At 39.9% G+C, this 15,814-nt stretch overlaps 1 protein-coding gene across 1 annotated transcript in view; it reads right to left on the reverse strand.

Annotated features, from left to right (window-relative positions):
• LOC308093056 (myosin-binding protein C, slow-type-like) overlaps positions 1-15,814 on the reverse strand; it is a 29,630-nt gene that overhangs the window by 12,997 nt on the left and 819 nt on the right. Inside the window, exons 2-8 of the mRNA XM_080439265.1 lie at positions 14,287-14,341; positions 6,572-6,731; positions 4,418-4,664; positions 3,689-3,756; positions 2,480-2,782; positions 1,282-1,587; positions 369-650 (exon numbers count right to left, since the gene is read on the reverse strand). Of these exons, the coding sequence (XP_080295391.1) occupies positions 369-650; positions 1,282-1,587; positions 2,480-2,782; positions 3,689-3,756; positions 4,418-4,664; positions 6,572-6,611 (1,246 nt within the window). The 5' untranslated portion in view covers positions 6,612-6,731; positions 14,287-14,341. The remainder of the gene's footprint in view (positions 1-368; positions 651-1,281; positions 1,588-2,479; positions 2,783-3,688; positions 3,757-4,417; positions 4,665-6,571; positions 6,732-14,286; positions 14,342-15,814) is intronic.

The following is a 15,814-nucleotide window of genomic DNA, read 5'->3' on the forward strand; positions in this document are numbered from 1 at the left end:
ACTCCCAGAAGCAAAGATTTGAAAATGTTTCCTTAAAAATATATATATTTTCACGATTGCACAGATTTTCACGATTTTTCAAAAATAGCAGATCTACAAGCTAATAGCGCGCCCTGTGCCGTGCTATGAGCTTGTAGATCTGCTATTTTTGAATAGCCAAATTATAAAATAATGGTTTAAGTGTTACACAGATGCGTTCCCGGCTTTAATGGGTTAAACTTTCTTGCCAGAAGAGTGCCTTGGAATGTCTTCTCTTGTTGTACTTTAGTGGTCCAAACCACACTTTATTTGGACTTCCTAGCACTTTTCAGTTATTTCTTGTAAATATTTAACTTAATGTATTCTCAATTTTAATGTTGTTATCTTACCCAGGACCTCTACGATGATGACCTTCTTTCTCTCTCCTCCTTCGTTCTTGGCGCTCAGGGTGTACATGCCCTGGTGCGCGCGATTGCAGTTCTTGATGACCATAGAGTTGGAGATGCCCGTGGTCTCCACCGCCGCCTCCGCGGGGACCTCAGCGTCGTCACGTGCCCAGGTGATTGTCGGAGCCGGTTTACCAGAGACGGAGGCGATGATACGGATGGTCGCTCCCGCATGGAGCACCATCTTCTCCTTCACCGACGCATCCAGATCTATCTCAGGAGGAACTGGAGGGGAGAGGAGAGGAAGAGGTTACTCACATGTTTTACTTAAGTAAAAGTATCAATACTGCAATGTAGAAATACTCTGTTTCAAGTGAAAGTCCGGAATTAAAAATGTACTTGAGTAAAATACAAAGGTATTGGTATCAAAATATATTTAAAGTACCAAAGTAAAAGCACTCATTGTGCAAAATGTCCCATTTCACAAGTTCAAATGTACAAAAATCCTGTAGATCTGCTATTTTCAAATGACCGAAATATATATAATGCTGAAGTGGTTGGTGTGTTTTGTGATAATAATCGAAGTCTAAAAAGTAACTAGTAAATACATTTTTCAAATAAATGTAGTGGAGTAAAAGTATAATATTTGGTTCCGAGTTGTAGTGTAGAAGTAGTAGAAGTAGAAGTAAAAGTATTGGAAAATGGAAATACTCAAGTAAAATACAAATACCTCAAAATTGTACAGTACTTAAGTTACTTTCCACAACTGCTTGCATATATATATATATATATATATATATATATATATATATATATATATATATATATATATATATATCAAATCAGGTATGTATTCTTCCATTATTGAAGCATTTGATGTTAAATATCTGGATGGATTCCATCAGTCAGTACTCACCCAGCTTGTCTTTGCACTCGACGGGTTTGGTGGCGAAGGAGAACCTGCCCTGTCCCACCTGGTTGACAGCGGCCGCTCTGAACTCATAGCTGGAGCCCTCCTTCAGGCCGGCGTGTGTGAACGTCTTCTCCAGCAGGGCGCTGTCCTCCCCCACGCGGCTGAAGTGGTTTTTGCCCAGGAGGCGGACCTCCAGGACATAGCCGGTCACCTCGCACCCGCCGTCGTACTTGGGTGGTCTCCAGGCCACCGTGACGGATTCCTTGGTGATGGCCGTAACCTCCAGTTCCTCGGGGCGCTTGGGGACAGCTGGGACGAGGAGGAGGAGAGAGAGAAAGGAAGTGAGGAACAGTTCTGTTCTTTTCTTTACGCAAAAAGCATCCCAGAGACAAGAATGTGGGGTTATTATGTAACGTAATATGTGAAGTAAACAAAATCTTACAATACATCTGGAAAAAAAAATGTCTGTGTTTGCTTTTACTATGCAGATATTCAACTATATAGATTTATGAAACTTCGGTGAATGTCATTGTAGATACACCAATGATAGTCAACAAGGCGAGTATCAAGGGCTCTCCCCAGGCTGGCAGAGGGAGAGTAGCTCCCAGGATTACAAGCTTAGGCATTGAAACTGGGTGAAAAAATAGGTTGAAAAGACTGTGAAATAACAATTTTAAAGACGGGGTGCCGTGAGTTTCAGTGACCCCCTCCCCCCCTTAAACATAATCATCAGGTATTATGGTGTACAGAAAGTCACCTTAGCACCTCCTCCACCACCTTAGCACCACGGCACCCACCTGTCCTAGTCCCTCCTCCTCCTCATGCCCACACCTGTTGTGTTATGATAATGAGGGGCAGGGTATATTTTTACTGTCATTAAAGTGCTGTTTTTCTATTGGCACGTTTGACCCTCAAGGTTTCAGCCTCCAGGAAGAAACTCAAAATAGTCAGAGAAGACATAAAACACCATAAAAACACCACCAGGGGGCTTAATGAAGTTCTATCAACCTCATAGACACATGAAAAACAGAAAAAGTGCAAAACCATGGCACCACCTCTTTAAATAAAAACAAGGTGAGTATCGGACGATACCGATGGCTGAGACATTGGTGCATCCATAATAAAACAAATGTAGATCTATATTCATGACACATATGAACATAAACCTGGAATAGAAAAAGATAAAATCATAAAACCGTACAGATGGGATCCGTTAAGAGCACCATCTTGTCCGTCTCGATGAAGGGACCCATGCCGATGATGTTCTTGGCGGCGATCCTGAAGAAGTAGCCCTTCCCGTCGATGAGCCCCTGCACCACGGCGTTGTTCCTGGTCACCGTGCAGGAGACGGACGTCCAGCCCCTGCGGTCGGACTCTCTCTTCTCGATGATGTAGTTGGTGATGGCAGAGCCGCCGTTGTCCTCCGGGGAGGACCAGGTCAGCTTGCAGGAGTCCAGGGTCAGGGCCTCTCCAGAGAACGGCTGGCCAACAGGTCCGGGAACATCTGGAGAGGGGAGACAGAAGGCCTTTGGATTAAACGGTGGTCTAATGTCTGTAGGTAAGGTGAAATTCTGTCTATGCATGTGCTCTCTTCAGAAGTGGTAAATGTTTGATGCGTAACCCAGCCTTCACAGTTGTAATCCCTTTTTATGATTATTGTTTTTAATATTTCTGATATGGAATAGCCACTTAATAAAGGCTTTTTAACTCATTAAGGCCTGAGGTTCCAATTCTACAAATGTCTTCTAAATCCTATAACAATAAAAATATTGTTGTTGTTATATAACTTTTTTATGTTGTGGACCTCCAAAATTATATGTATTTGAGCCGCCGCGGACCCCATCTTAAAATATTTGTAAAATACGTCAAAATGAAATACACACAATCTCAGGAGTGATTTGACAATGTAATTGGCTTGTAACATTTGGAGGATCCGATCAGCATCAAAAAAGCATGTGGACGTTGTATGGCCTTCAACGCTATTCCTCCCAGCGCATTCCTCGTTTATAGAAATGTATTTGTGAATAAAATGAGAAAACTCCCATTCACGTGTTTTTCTCTTGGAAACCGTAAGGGCTAGTTACAACACTTGGAAGAGAGGTTCACAGTCTAGTGGCCTACGCAGGAAGGAAATTGTGACACCAGCCGACCTCATAGTGGCGCTATAACAGACAGCTTTACCTTTCGTCTATAACTTTTGAACCATAGGTTGTAGAATCAAAATTGTTGAAACTTAACACCATATATCATGAACGCAGGATCCGATCAGCTACAAATTAGAATTGCATGTTGTGATTCTAATCTTCTGTATTACATTTTGGGGGGTTCAAAATTGGAGTTTCTGCATACCGACCACTAGGGGGCCAGCCCAACTAGTTTGCGACGTCAATCAACTTTAAACAGTACTGACCTGGGTCAGATGCATTTGCTCCCTTGGGTTGTGTTACACTGAGTGGTGGAGGAGAAGGCTGAGGGCACCTGATGTGAGATGCAAAAATGTTATACTAACTATATATAAATCTACCAATTCAAATGAATGTTTGGTGTGAATACGAAACATGTGTCAGTAACTCAAATCAAAATGTTTTGTCTCTTTGAAGACCACTTCACATGGACCTCATGTAACATTTGCACCACAATAAATAAAACAAACAAACAAGCACATTTAAAAACAACATCCCTGTCATAATAATGAAATATTATCCCCAACTCACCTTCCCCTTTTTTCTTCTATGTATTCAATGTTTGTCTGTCTATAATGTCCCCAATGTATTCAACTGTTTATCTATCTGTTTCCCAATGTAATGTTATGTATTCCTGTAAATGTATCCCTCTGTTTGTATGTCTGTTTCTTTGTGAGGACTGCAGATGAAAACTAGCATCTTTGCTAAATCCGGTGTATTTACGTCTTGACGTTCATTAATATGCATTGTCCTGTCCAAATAAACAAATGAATGAATGAAAAAGATTATGGAAATCCTGGGTAACTAATTCAAATTTGTAAGAATTGGAAACAGAAAGAGGATACTTGAGAATGATACATGATAGCCTACTAGCAGTATAATGGCCTGAAAAGGTGCATTTTCTTGTACTAATACAATATTTAGCCTAAACATGAATTTAGATGTGCATTACTTACAGATCATCAAGAAGACACCCCTCATATTCCTTAAGACCTTGGTAGAAAATGTCTTTGGCCTTTCTTGAGTTCAGGAGTTCATAGAGTGCCCTCATCATCTCCTGAGTGTTGACCTTTTTTCTCACATTATCGTAGCCCTCTTTGGTGATGACATTCTTCTCAAAGAGCACATCCAGGATGTTATTGACCTTGTTCACGTTCTCAATCAGGACACGCCGGTGTTGATCAATAAAGTGTTTCGCTGGAGCTAAGTGGAATGAACATTGAGTTGTGGGTGAGACTGTGTGGGCAAAAAAATATTTAAACACTTTTCTGAACATTCTATGTGTGAGGGGTAGGACCCTAGGACCTGGGAGCCTAGAGCAGGCACCGGCAGTATAGTATAGGGCATAGCAATAGCAGTGGTGGCCATTTTGTGGTGCCACTGATGGAAAACCCATAAATTTTTCCCTTAGAGATTTCCGAAAATATTTATATAAATTATTTTTAATGCTGGAACCAAGCCATCCAGGCTCCTGGTGAATCATGACCATAAAACATTTGATGCTGTGTCAAAAAATATTTGAAAAGGGTATTTAAATATAGTCTATAGGGGTGGGACAAAAAATCTATATCGCGATGTGTCGCAATACTTCCACTCGCGATAACTATATCGATATTACACAACCGGCAAATATCAATATTTTTTTTACACCATGCATTTGGCTGCCATAACCTATTATATTTGTCATTATTTTGTTTTCACTAATATTTATTTTCTTTTGCTAAGAGGTCCGGAAGTTGCATTCTTACGACTTCCGGTCGTCGCCTCATATGGTAGTGTGCCGGTTGAGAGCTCACTATCTCAGAGCGAGTTACGCTTCCGTGAGGACGGATGTGTTTGAGTTTGTTTGTAAGCAGCGTGTCGCTAAGGTTTGTTTTATTGTTTTGAATGTCAACATTTAAGTTCTATGTCAACATTTGTGTTTTATGTTAGGTTTCATTATGAGTTTAATGTATCTATTTGTTTTTGTTTCAGTTTGTTTGTTAGTTGTTCTTCTGGGTTTCCTGGACGCATTCCCTTCACTGCAATATGCAGCCAGTGAGGTAAATTTCATTGCAAGTGTATTTTCTTTCATTTTGTTTTGTATGCGTTACATGTTATGTTTATTCTGATCGTTGTTTATTTTGTGTCTTATGTACCAGTTTTGATGTTGGTCTGTGAGCCGAAAGTGTGCTTAATAAACCATCAGTGATTTTTTCTGGTTTACATACTTGCATACATCCTAACCACTGCTATCAGTGCAGGATTTAATTTCATGTTATTGTATTCATACATCCTAATCATAAACATGATCTCAGGATTTAATTTAATTTTATTGTATTGTATTCTTATCAAAGCAATAAGAACTGAAATGGGCCAGTCAGTGTTTTACTGTTAGGAGGAAGCACTATGCATGCATATTTGTGTACATTGTACTAGGCCAGTTCGTTATGCACAAACATGTAATAAGATTTCGGGATAAATGCATAACTCCAGATTTTTCCCTTTTATCTGTATTTTTTTCTTTTTCAGTTTCAGATATTGGAATATAATTGTTGATAACATTTCTTGCAATATATCGAGTATCGCAGATATCGTGTATCATGATATTATCGTTATCGAGGGCCAAATATCGCCACAGTTATCGTATCGTGAGCTATCCGTATCGTCCCACCCCATCCATCTTGAACCGCCGGAATCGGGTCCCGGTCCCACCCCATTAGTATATAATATAATTCAATATTATTATTATTTTTGACACAGAATCAAATGTGTTATGGTCATAATTCACCAGGAAAAGAGGGGAAGTATATATATATATGTATATATATATATATATATATATATATATATATATATATATACTTCCCCTCTTTTCCTGGTGAATTATGACCATAACACATTTGTTATATAATATATATATGGTCATAATTCACCAGGAAAAGAGGGGAAGTATATATATATATACATATGTGTGTGTGTGTGTGTGTGTGTGTGTGTGTGTGTGTGTGTGTTTTTCTCTGAAAGCTCTATGGGGGAAAGTAATGGGTTTTCTAATTGTGGCACTTACAAAATGTCCACCACTGTGCCCTATATGGGAAGGGGCGATCCCGTGGGATCAAACTACTTACTGTAATCAGCGGCGGCCATTGCTGAGTGGTCAGTGAGCATGCCTGGGCAGCCAGAGGCCCTGGTTGTCGCAGGTTCAATTACAGGCCAGCGATGTGTCCCTGAGCAAGACTCTTAACCACAAATTGCTCCCGAGTGCCGCACAATGGCTGCTCCCTGCTCCTAGTAGTTATAGGATGGGTAAATGGACAAATTTCACATAATTTCACATATTATGTGCAAATACAGTATACAGTGACAAAAAAACACCCCAAGGAGTGGGCCCTATATTATATTATTGCAATTTAAAATCTCTTGTGCTGTGGTGAGAATTGTGTGGACTCCAGAGGTTCATTGTGTTTCTGGTTTTATAACAATCAGAGGTTTATGCACAACTGTTACTGTGGTTTATATTACATGTCTGCTCCCGGGATTCTGATTTAACGCTGATTCTGTATTGTATAATAGAGGTGCCAGTCAAGTAGAACCTGGTCAGCCCTAGCTCTTACTTTGAGGATATACTGTATGTACGGTACCTCATGCCTAGGAGGTAAGAAGTTGGTCTCGGCAGCTTTATTTGATCAAACATTTAATGACGCTTGGTGATGTTTTAGTCACTCACTGATGTTTTTGTATTATAGGCTGAACTGGTGATGCACAGTGCCGTGGTCAGCAGCACAGCCCCCCCTCCATTTTAGCTTATAGTGGTTAGTGCTATTCTCAAGTGCCTCGCTCCTTGTGTTCAGCTTTTTATAGTAGGCCTATTCGTTGATTGTTTACACAAATTGCCTAATACAACAAGCAGAATAAATACATGTGGTTCAGGGTCTCTCACCTTTGGCGTAGTAACACTTTTGTTTTATCTGAAGTATTACTAGTACTGGTCACATACGTTTTAAAATGTAAATACATTCAAAAACTTTAAATACAAAAATCAGCTCAATATAAATATAATATATCGCTATCGGAATCGCTATCGGCCGATACGACCCTGCAAATAATCGGTGATCGGATAACGGACATATTTCCATAATCGTGCATCACTAATGATAATATTTTTGTTGCAGTAGTAGGATGAGTGAAGACTGAGACATAATAATAATAATAATAATAATAATAATAATAATAATAATAATAATAACTAGAAAATATTGTTCCTAAAGAAACAATATGGGCTCGCTTTAAAGCCAAAAAACTGTAGTATAAAAAGTACAAATTCAGTTTGACATCTCTGTCTGTGTGTTGTTTGTGGGCGTAGACTTGCCTCCGGTTGATCAGATTGGGAGCACCCGTTATCATTCTCCTAATTGTCAGTTACACACCTGCTTGCATAGCTGATGGTAGTAAGGGTATGGAGGGGTATAGGGCAGGGGTTCCCAAAGTTGGGGTCGCGACCCCACTTGGGGTCGCGGGACACAAATTTATTTTGGGTAATTAAAAAAAATATATATATTTTTTTTCTCAACAGAATGGATGAAATACAATCTTAAAATGATTACAAATAGTCCATTTTACCATTTTATTACATTACAAATGCGCACCGAATGTGCAAGTGCCAGGTCAGGTACGTTATTGTGGCCTCCTGGTGGCGCTATAATATCCAATGTGAAAAGTGTATCATGTCTTCTCAGGCCTTTCACGGCAATCGGACACTGCATTCATGATTTGAGGCATTTTGTTCCAAAAATTTGTTTTGCTAAATTAGACCTGCTGGTGGCGCTATAAAAGGCCAATGTGAAAAGGGTGGCATTTCTTCCTCGGCCTAGTGGGAATGTGCGTGTGAAATTTCACGGAAATCGCATGCTGCGTTCGTGATTTGAGGCATTTTGGGGGGTAAAACATACTCTCGCCATGCCTTTCGGCCTGGCGGAGACAGGGGGTTGGGGTTGGGGCTTGGTTCATGACAGAAGACAAGAGTTTATGATCTTCAACAGACACCATCAGGCTGGACAAAGCTGTAGCTCAATTGGCAATGTGGCAGCCTGTGAGTCCTAAGATTAAGGGTTCGATTCCTGTCTATGGCCATGGGTTGAGGTGTTCATGAGTGAGATTCTTAACCCTGGATTGCTCCCCTGCATGCTAGCCACAATCCCTCAGCACTCTGTTGAGAATGCTCATTTGTTAGTTGCATGGGCTGCTTTGTCTCAAGTCTATTCTGTTTCTACATCTTATTGTGCTATTATTGCATGTTGCTTTTTGCCTTTCATTCCTTGGCCCCGTTTATCGCTGCTTGCAGCTATTGTATTATATTTGTTATATGTCCTGTGTGGATTATAGTGAACATTTCACTTGTTTATGCACTTTTAAACTGAAGATGATGGCCAATGTTGATGATAATTTGGGGAAAATAATAATAACTAGAAAAAGTGCTCCTCGGAGCACAGGTCTCCGCCAGGTCAGGTATAATAGTAAGAAATAGGCTTATTAATTATTGTATTCCAGAATATTTGGGGACAATCATCCACTCTGTCTGGTAGGAAATGTATTCCTATTACTGTAGATCTGCCATGCTGCATTATCATGCATAGTACATAATTGCCTCAGTTATCAAACTGCACGATTTTTTATTGAAGAAAAAATAATAATTCAGATCATAGTTTTACTACAAAATATGGTGTTATTCTGTGAAACAACGTTTTGAAAAGGAAATCCCACAGCCTTCATAGTCCATGAGCCAGACAAGATTTCATTATCGAAAGAGTGGGCAAAACCATACCTATATTAAATTGTTCATAGGGTCAATACGAGTAAATAAATATATGATAACCTTTCCACAGGAGCAGCTTTTTCATGGTTATCACACATTTTGTTATTTTCCCCATACGTACATGACAGGTGAAAAAATGACAAAATTTAAAAAAGAGTTATCATAATGAAACTTCCTGAGTTGATTACTTACATGAAGACAATGATTTATCGTATTACAAGTTTTCTGAAATTGTATATTTAAATATTCAAATTAGGCATTAGGAAAATATGCCCACATTTGCATAACTTTCCAGAATCAACTTTGGAACATTGGACAAAGCCAGAGTCAACATACTTATTTCATTTTGTTAAGATGTTGGAGTCAAAGGTTTTTAACGAGGGAATATTCGATATCTGGCTCAATTTTGGGGCTCTGGCTCATGGACTAAATGCCTAATTTGCATATTTAAATATACAATTTCAGAAAACTTGTAATACGATAAATCATTGTCTTCATGTAAGTAATCAACTCAGGAAGTTTCATTATGATAACTCTTTTTTAAATTTTGTCATTTTTTCACCTGTCATGTACGTATGGGGAAAATAACAAAATGTGTGATAACCATGAAAAAGCTGCTCCTGTGGAGAGGTTATCATATATTTATTTACTCGTATTGACCCTATGAACAATTTAATATAGGTTTGGTTTTGCCCACTCTTTCGATAATCATTGCTCAATTTTGGGGCTCTGGCTCATGGACTATCAGGTCTATGTCAGCTTGTCAACTTCTTGAAGTGAGCATGGTACTTTATTTCCCTGTGTTTAACTTAAGGCTGAATTGCCTGGGCACGACCTCAATTAATGTAACAATTTTGGCCCCCTGTCTAATCTAGTTGAATACCCCTATGGTAGTGCATTCAGTCTTTGTGTAATGCATTTCGTCCAATCCATATGTTAATAGGGCTGAAGGAGAAATGCATTTTCGACCCACTACAACCAGACAGGTTGAAAGTAACGAACACAACTTAGCTTACTGTATCAATGTGATGTACATTTCCAACAACCGCTTCAATAAACTCCATTGCAAAATAAAAAAAGCAACTGTGTCATATCATCAGTAATATTAACCAGTTACCAGTGGTGGACAGTAACGGAGTAAATGTAAATTGAGTACTGTACTTAAGTACATATTCTGAGGATCTGTACTTCACTTGAGTATTAGATTTTTTTATACTTATTACTTAAGTGCATTTCCAAGACAAATATTTGACTTTTACTTGTGTACATTTCTAGGAAGGCCGTAAAGTACTGAGTACTTTTAGGTTGGCTGTTTCTTTTTTCTTCCCTAAAATGTAATTGGTCACACTTCTGCTCTCACCCTAGCCGTGTTTCTGGCTTCCCCCTCCACTCGCCTCTTTGTTACATATTGTATGGGTGTATAGGAGTAAAAGTATTTAGTTCTGGTTCCTCAGTCATTTTTATTTTCGTTTGTATAGATGTTTCTGCAGGCTTTGTATAACGTAGTGGTTGCAAGCACATCAGTGCATGCAGTGAAGGTGGTTTCAGAGAGTAACAAGGTCCTATAAATTCATTGTGAAACATTACAGCATTCATCGATATAAAAAAAAGAACTGTCATGAATGACATTTTGATTACAGTGATTACACATATCTTTTCACCAGATCATAAGTAACATCTGGTGATATGACACACTACCTTACATGCTCATTCTGCTTGCATACAGTTGACATAGAAACAGAACATTCTCTCTGTTCTCCGACCGTGGAGGAAACCATCCAAGGCACCAACCTGCTCATCGGGAGAAATTAGTGTCTTGCTCAAGGACAGTTCAACACAAACTCTGTCGGAGCCCAGGATCAAACTGGAAACCTTGTGTTTCTCAAGCGGCATATACCTCCTGAACCACTTCCACCCCACTTAGGTTTTGATAGCTCTGCACTGACCTCCAGGCCCATAAGGGGCAATGTCTCTCCTTTGTATCCCCACTGAGGAGGCAATCTTTCCCATACACCTGATGGCACAGCTTAGTCCCCAAGTCTGGAGCTTTTGGGGAGAGGGGGACAGCCCAGGACTCCCTAGGTTTCCAACCCCCCATACAACCACACCCACCCTTGTAGGCTCATACATGTGCTTTCAGTACTGGCATACAGTCACACTGTACATCGTTGCAGACGTGGCTGTCGGGCAGAAACCTCTTATCTCCATATTCTACCTGTTTTTTTATTTTTTTATTAACGCCCTACTTGATCCTACAGCGCCAAACAAAAGCATCAAAAGTAGCAGATCTTCAAGCTTTTGATGTTTTTTAATTTGAATCCTGAAAAGTAACTGTTTTAGACACAAAGCTTCCAGTCGCACAATGTGTGTTACAAAGACTAAACTTCTTAACTTCTGTCACTCTGTTGTCACTTCTGTTCTCAGAGCTCATGCTTGTTTGTTTTTCATAAAATTCAAAATGGCGTGCGTATTGTGTAAGTGCATGACCACAGGGACAACTGTCACCTCAATTAGTTATCCCTGTGGTCGTCCCTGTGGTCACGTGACCTTGGGGGATTTTGATCGTGAGCTACTCTGTTCTAGGGTGAAGATAATATTTTTGCCTTTGTATGTGTGTGTGTGTGTGTGTGTGTGTGTGTGTGTGTGTGTGTGTGTGTGTGTGTGTGTGTGTGTGTGTGAGAGATATATATATGACATGCAGGTTCCCACACTGTGCAGGGGAAGTTAACAGTTGAGCGTTTTGGTACATATGAAACTGCAGCTCACAGCACTGTCTGCTGTGGTGTAGAGTGAGTGAGTGTAGACTACATTTGAAGTCATACAATTTGATTATTGGCTGATTATAAAAGCATAACTGGCAAGGAATTAATCATCTGACTTTGGAGATTACAGGGAGAGAGCTTGAATGACAGAAATATGTTCACAATAACGCACAATATCAGAGCTTCTACACATGCACAATCTATGGACCATTATCTAAAATCCCAGTTGAAGAGAAGTTTGTACGTGAAGAAATGAAGCCTCCATGAACCAATGAATATTGTAGAGCACTGTTTCCCAAACAGTGGGTCGGGACCCATTTGTGGGTCGCGGATCCATTTCCGTGGGTGAATGCCCCTTTAGTGTTTCATACATTTTGTCATTAATTATTATCATTTGAAAATGTTTTCTAAAAAAAAAAAATCATGAGTTGAAAACAAAATCAAAAAATGTTCTAAAATAATTTCATGAATAAAAAAAAAATCAAAGAAATTCCCTAAATTAGGAAACAAATGTTTCACAAAATGTGTCCGTGTACAGACATGTTGATGACCCCTGGCCGCAATGCGTAGGTGCACTATATATATTTCATTCTTGCCCATGCATTATCCAATACAACATGGTTCCCCAATAGGCGGCACGCGGGCATTTTTATTTTATATATAAAAAAGAAAAACGTGTATTTAAATGTTTTACCTTTAATTTACCATGGGAAGGTTGGCTTTTGCTTTCCTAGTTGTCTCTTTATCAGCCAGGCTACTGTACGTTTGGTAGCAATGCCTTGTTTATATTTTAAATTTAAGACGAGGAATAAAAGAACGGTCGGTCGCTCCAAAACACGGTCGCTCCGGGTCTAGTCCGGCGGCCTCGGAACGTCCGCCTCAGCGAAAAAAATGGGGGCGGCTGTGTTTTGGGGCGAGTCTTCCGGTTACCAAGACAAGCTGTAAAAAACGAAAATGAAACAGCTACAACTCTAGTTTCTGCAAATCCCAAGCTTGACAACACTGGGATGCATGTCCCGCGGTCTCACAAGGTCCTGCTCTTAATTCCTGTTGCTGTCAAAGCTGGATATTAAAACTGGTGTCAGGTATGTTTATATCACCAGTCAATCAGAGCAATTTGAAATGTGAGAAAATTGCGAGTCCCTTTAGTTAAGAGGGAGGGGAGGATAGAGGGGAGGATAGAGGGGGGATAATATCGCTGCGAGGCATGATTTATTATTTTATTATCTTGTAAAAAAGACAGTGTCTGTAAAAAATAAAAGTTGGATGGGTGTTTTGCCAAAGGTGACCATACGTCCTCTTTTACCCGGACATGTCCTCTTTTGGGGGGCTGTCCGGCCTGTCCGGGAGGGTTTTATAAAATCCTTCAAATGTCCGGGGTTTTGAGAGTTTGGATAGCGTGTATTGTATCTGTGTATCAGTAGGGGGGGGGACGTATCTTAGCAACAACGAAAGCGCTAACTTTCATTGGTCGTGTCATGAGTAAATGAGCCAATGAGCTGCTGAGCAAACTCTCAGACGCCAGAAGTGTTGCCATCTCCGCTTACTTACCGCAACTTCTGGACAAGATTTGGCTTGTTTTTATGGCTCGTTTTTGGAGGTATGTTTCCTTATTTCACGAGACATGGCAACACTGCTGACAGGCACACAGTGACAGCGAGACACACACACACACACACACACACACACACACACACACACACACACACACTGGACAGCACGTACATCGCGCTGCCTGTCATTCATTGAAAAAAACTCCGACATCTACACTTCATGGAGTAAATGTTTTGTACCGAATTATCCGAATTAAGGTAAAAAAAAAAAGAAGAAAAGTAAGAAACCCGAAAAAACCCGACTTCTGTGCTTGCTAGGAGAATATCCAATGGAAGTGATATGTATTGCAATTCTTGGTTGTGAACAAGTTTTGGTCAGTGAGAGAGTGAGAGGTGCACGGGAGCAGAAAGACAGTCGTGTGTCTCATCTCTGTTCATTGACAGCGCGCCGTCACGTTACTATAGTAACCCGACACCGGCACTGCACGTGTTTCAGCCGAATGTATACTTTGTCGTACCACGGTGTCGTGCACCGAAAATAGATCTACAATCTAAGCTGACTGTAACAACCAAATAGTTAAGTAAATGGTTGGTTCTCAACTTATTTTGTGTGCAAGAGTGCATTTTTTCCCTTGTGTGACCCTCAACTCTATATTGTTTTGAATACAATATGTGACTATAAATATGTGTGTTTGGTTTCCTACTACAGCTCTTACCTGTCACACGCCCTGATTAATCCACTGTCCTTGTCTGTCCGTCCGTCCGTCCGTCCTGTCAATGTAATTGTAATTAACTAAATAATTTTTTGTTTTAACAAACATGTTGCAGTTACAGATCAGTCACACAGCATCAGGTTAAGTGCAGTGTAGTTTTGCCATGTCTGCTTATTTTATGAGATTTTGGGCTTGTTTTTTCTTTAAAGTTGCTTGTAATAATTGGTAGTTGTGGCTTCGTATTATTACTTAAACCAGTGGTTCTTAAATATTTTCATGTCTTGGACACCCAAATTAAAATGTATTTGTCCCTCCCTAACCTCCCATCTGAAAATGTTTTGTGCCAGGGAGCCCCGTACCAGATTTGTGTTGTTAGAATGTTAAAATATTCAAAATATTCCATATTTTATTTCAAGATATTTTGAAATAGCCAATATATACAATATATAAGTTTAAAGTGCTCATGTGGCCCATAGTTGCTCTTTTGGGCTTGTTGTCCTAGACCTGGTTGCTTATTTCTTTCACAAGATCTGGCAACACTTTTTGTATTTGGCAACACTTGTTACACTGTACATCGTTGCAGACGTGGCTGTCGGACAGAAACCTCTTATCTCCATATTCTACTTTTAAAAAAATTAAAAAATGATCCTACAGCGCCAAACAAAAGCATCAAAAGTAGATCTGCAAGCTGGAAACGTAGATCTGCTACTTTTGATGTTTTTGAATTTGAATCCTGAAAAGTAACTGTTTTAGATGCAAAGCTTCCAGTCGCACAATGTGTTACAAAGATAAACATTCTGTGTGAACTAAACTTCATAACTATTATGTCACTCTATTGTTGTCACTTCTGTTCTCAGAGCTCAAGCTTGTTTGTTTTTCATAAAATGTAAGATGGCGTGCATATTGTGTAAGTTCATGACCACAGGGACAACTGTCACTCTTCATGAGTCACATCAGGAATTGACAGTAGGTCACGTGACCTCGGGGGATTTTGATCGTGTGCTACTCTGTAATGTGTGTGTGTGTGTGTGTGTGTGTGTGTGTGTGTGTGTGTGTGTGTGTGTGTGTGTGTGTGTGTGTGTGTGTGTGTGTGTTGTGTGATGATATGCAGGTTCCCACACTGTGCAGGGGAAGTAAACGGTTGAGCGTTTGGTACATATGAAACTGCAGCTCACAGCTCTGTCTGCTGTGGTGTAGGGAGCATCAAGAGAGTAGAGGTCAAAAGAAGTTAGAAAAGAAGGTTTAGCACTGAGAAATGACAGATGTGAAACCTTCAACCCATAACCACATTCTTTATGTTGGATGGTATTGGGTACTCAACATCAAGTCACACACACACACACACACACACACACACACACACACACACACACACACACACACACACACACACACACACACACACACACACACACACACACACACACACACATCAACCAAGTTTTAACCCCCTAATGAGTACTAGTGGACAGTTTATAGTCTACTAAGAGATGAGACATTTTGAAACAGGCAATAAGTTCTCTCTCTCTCT

Source organism: Gymnoscopelus braueri, assembly GCF_963280865.1.
Source record: "Gymnoscopelus braueri genome assembly, chromosome: 10".
Classification (NCBI taxonomy): Eukaryota; Metazoa; Chordata; class Actinopteri; order Myctophiformes; family Myctophidae; genus Gymnoscopelus; species Gymnoscopelus braueri.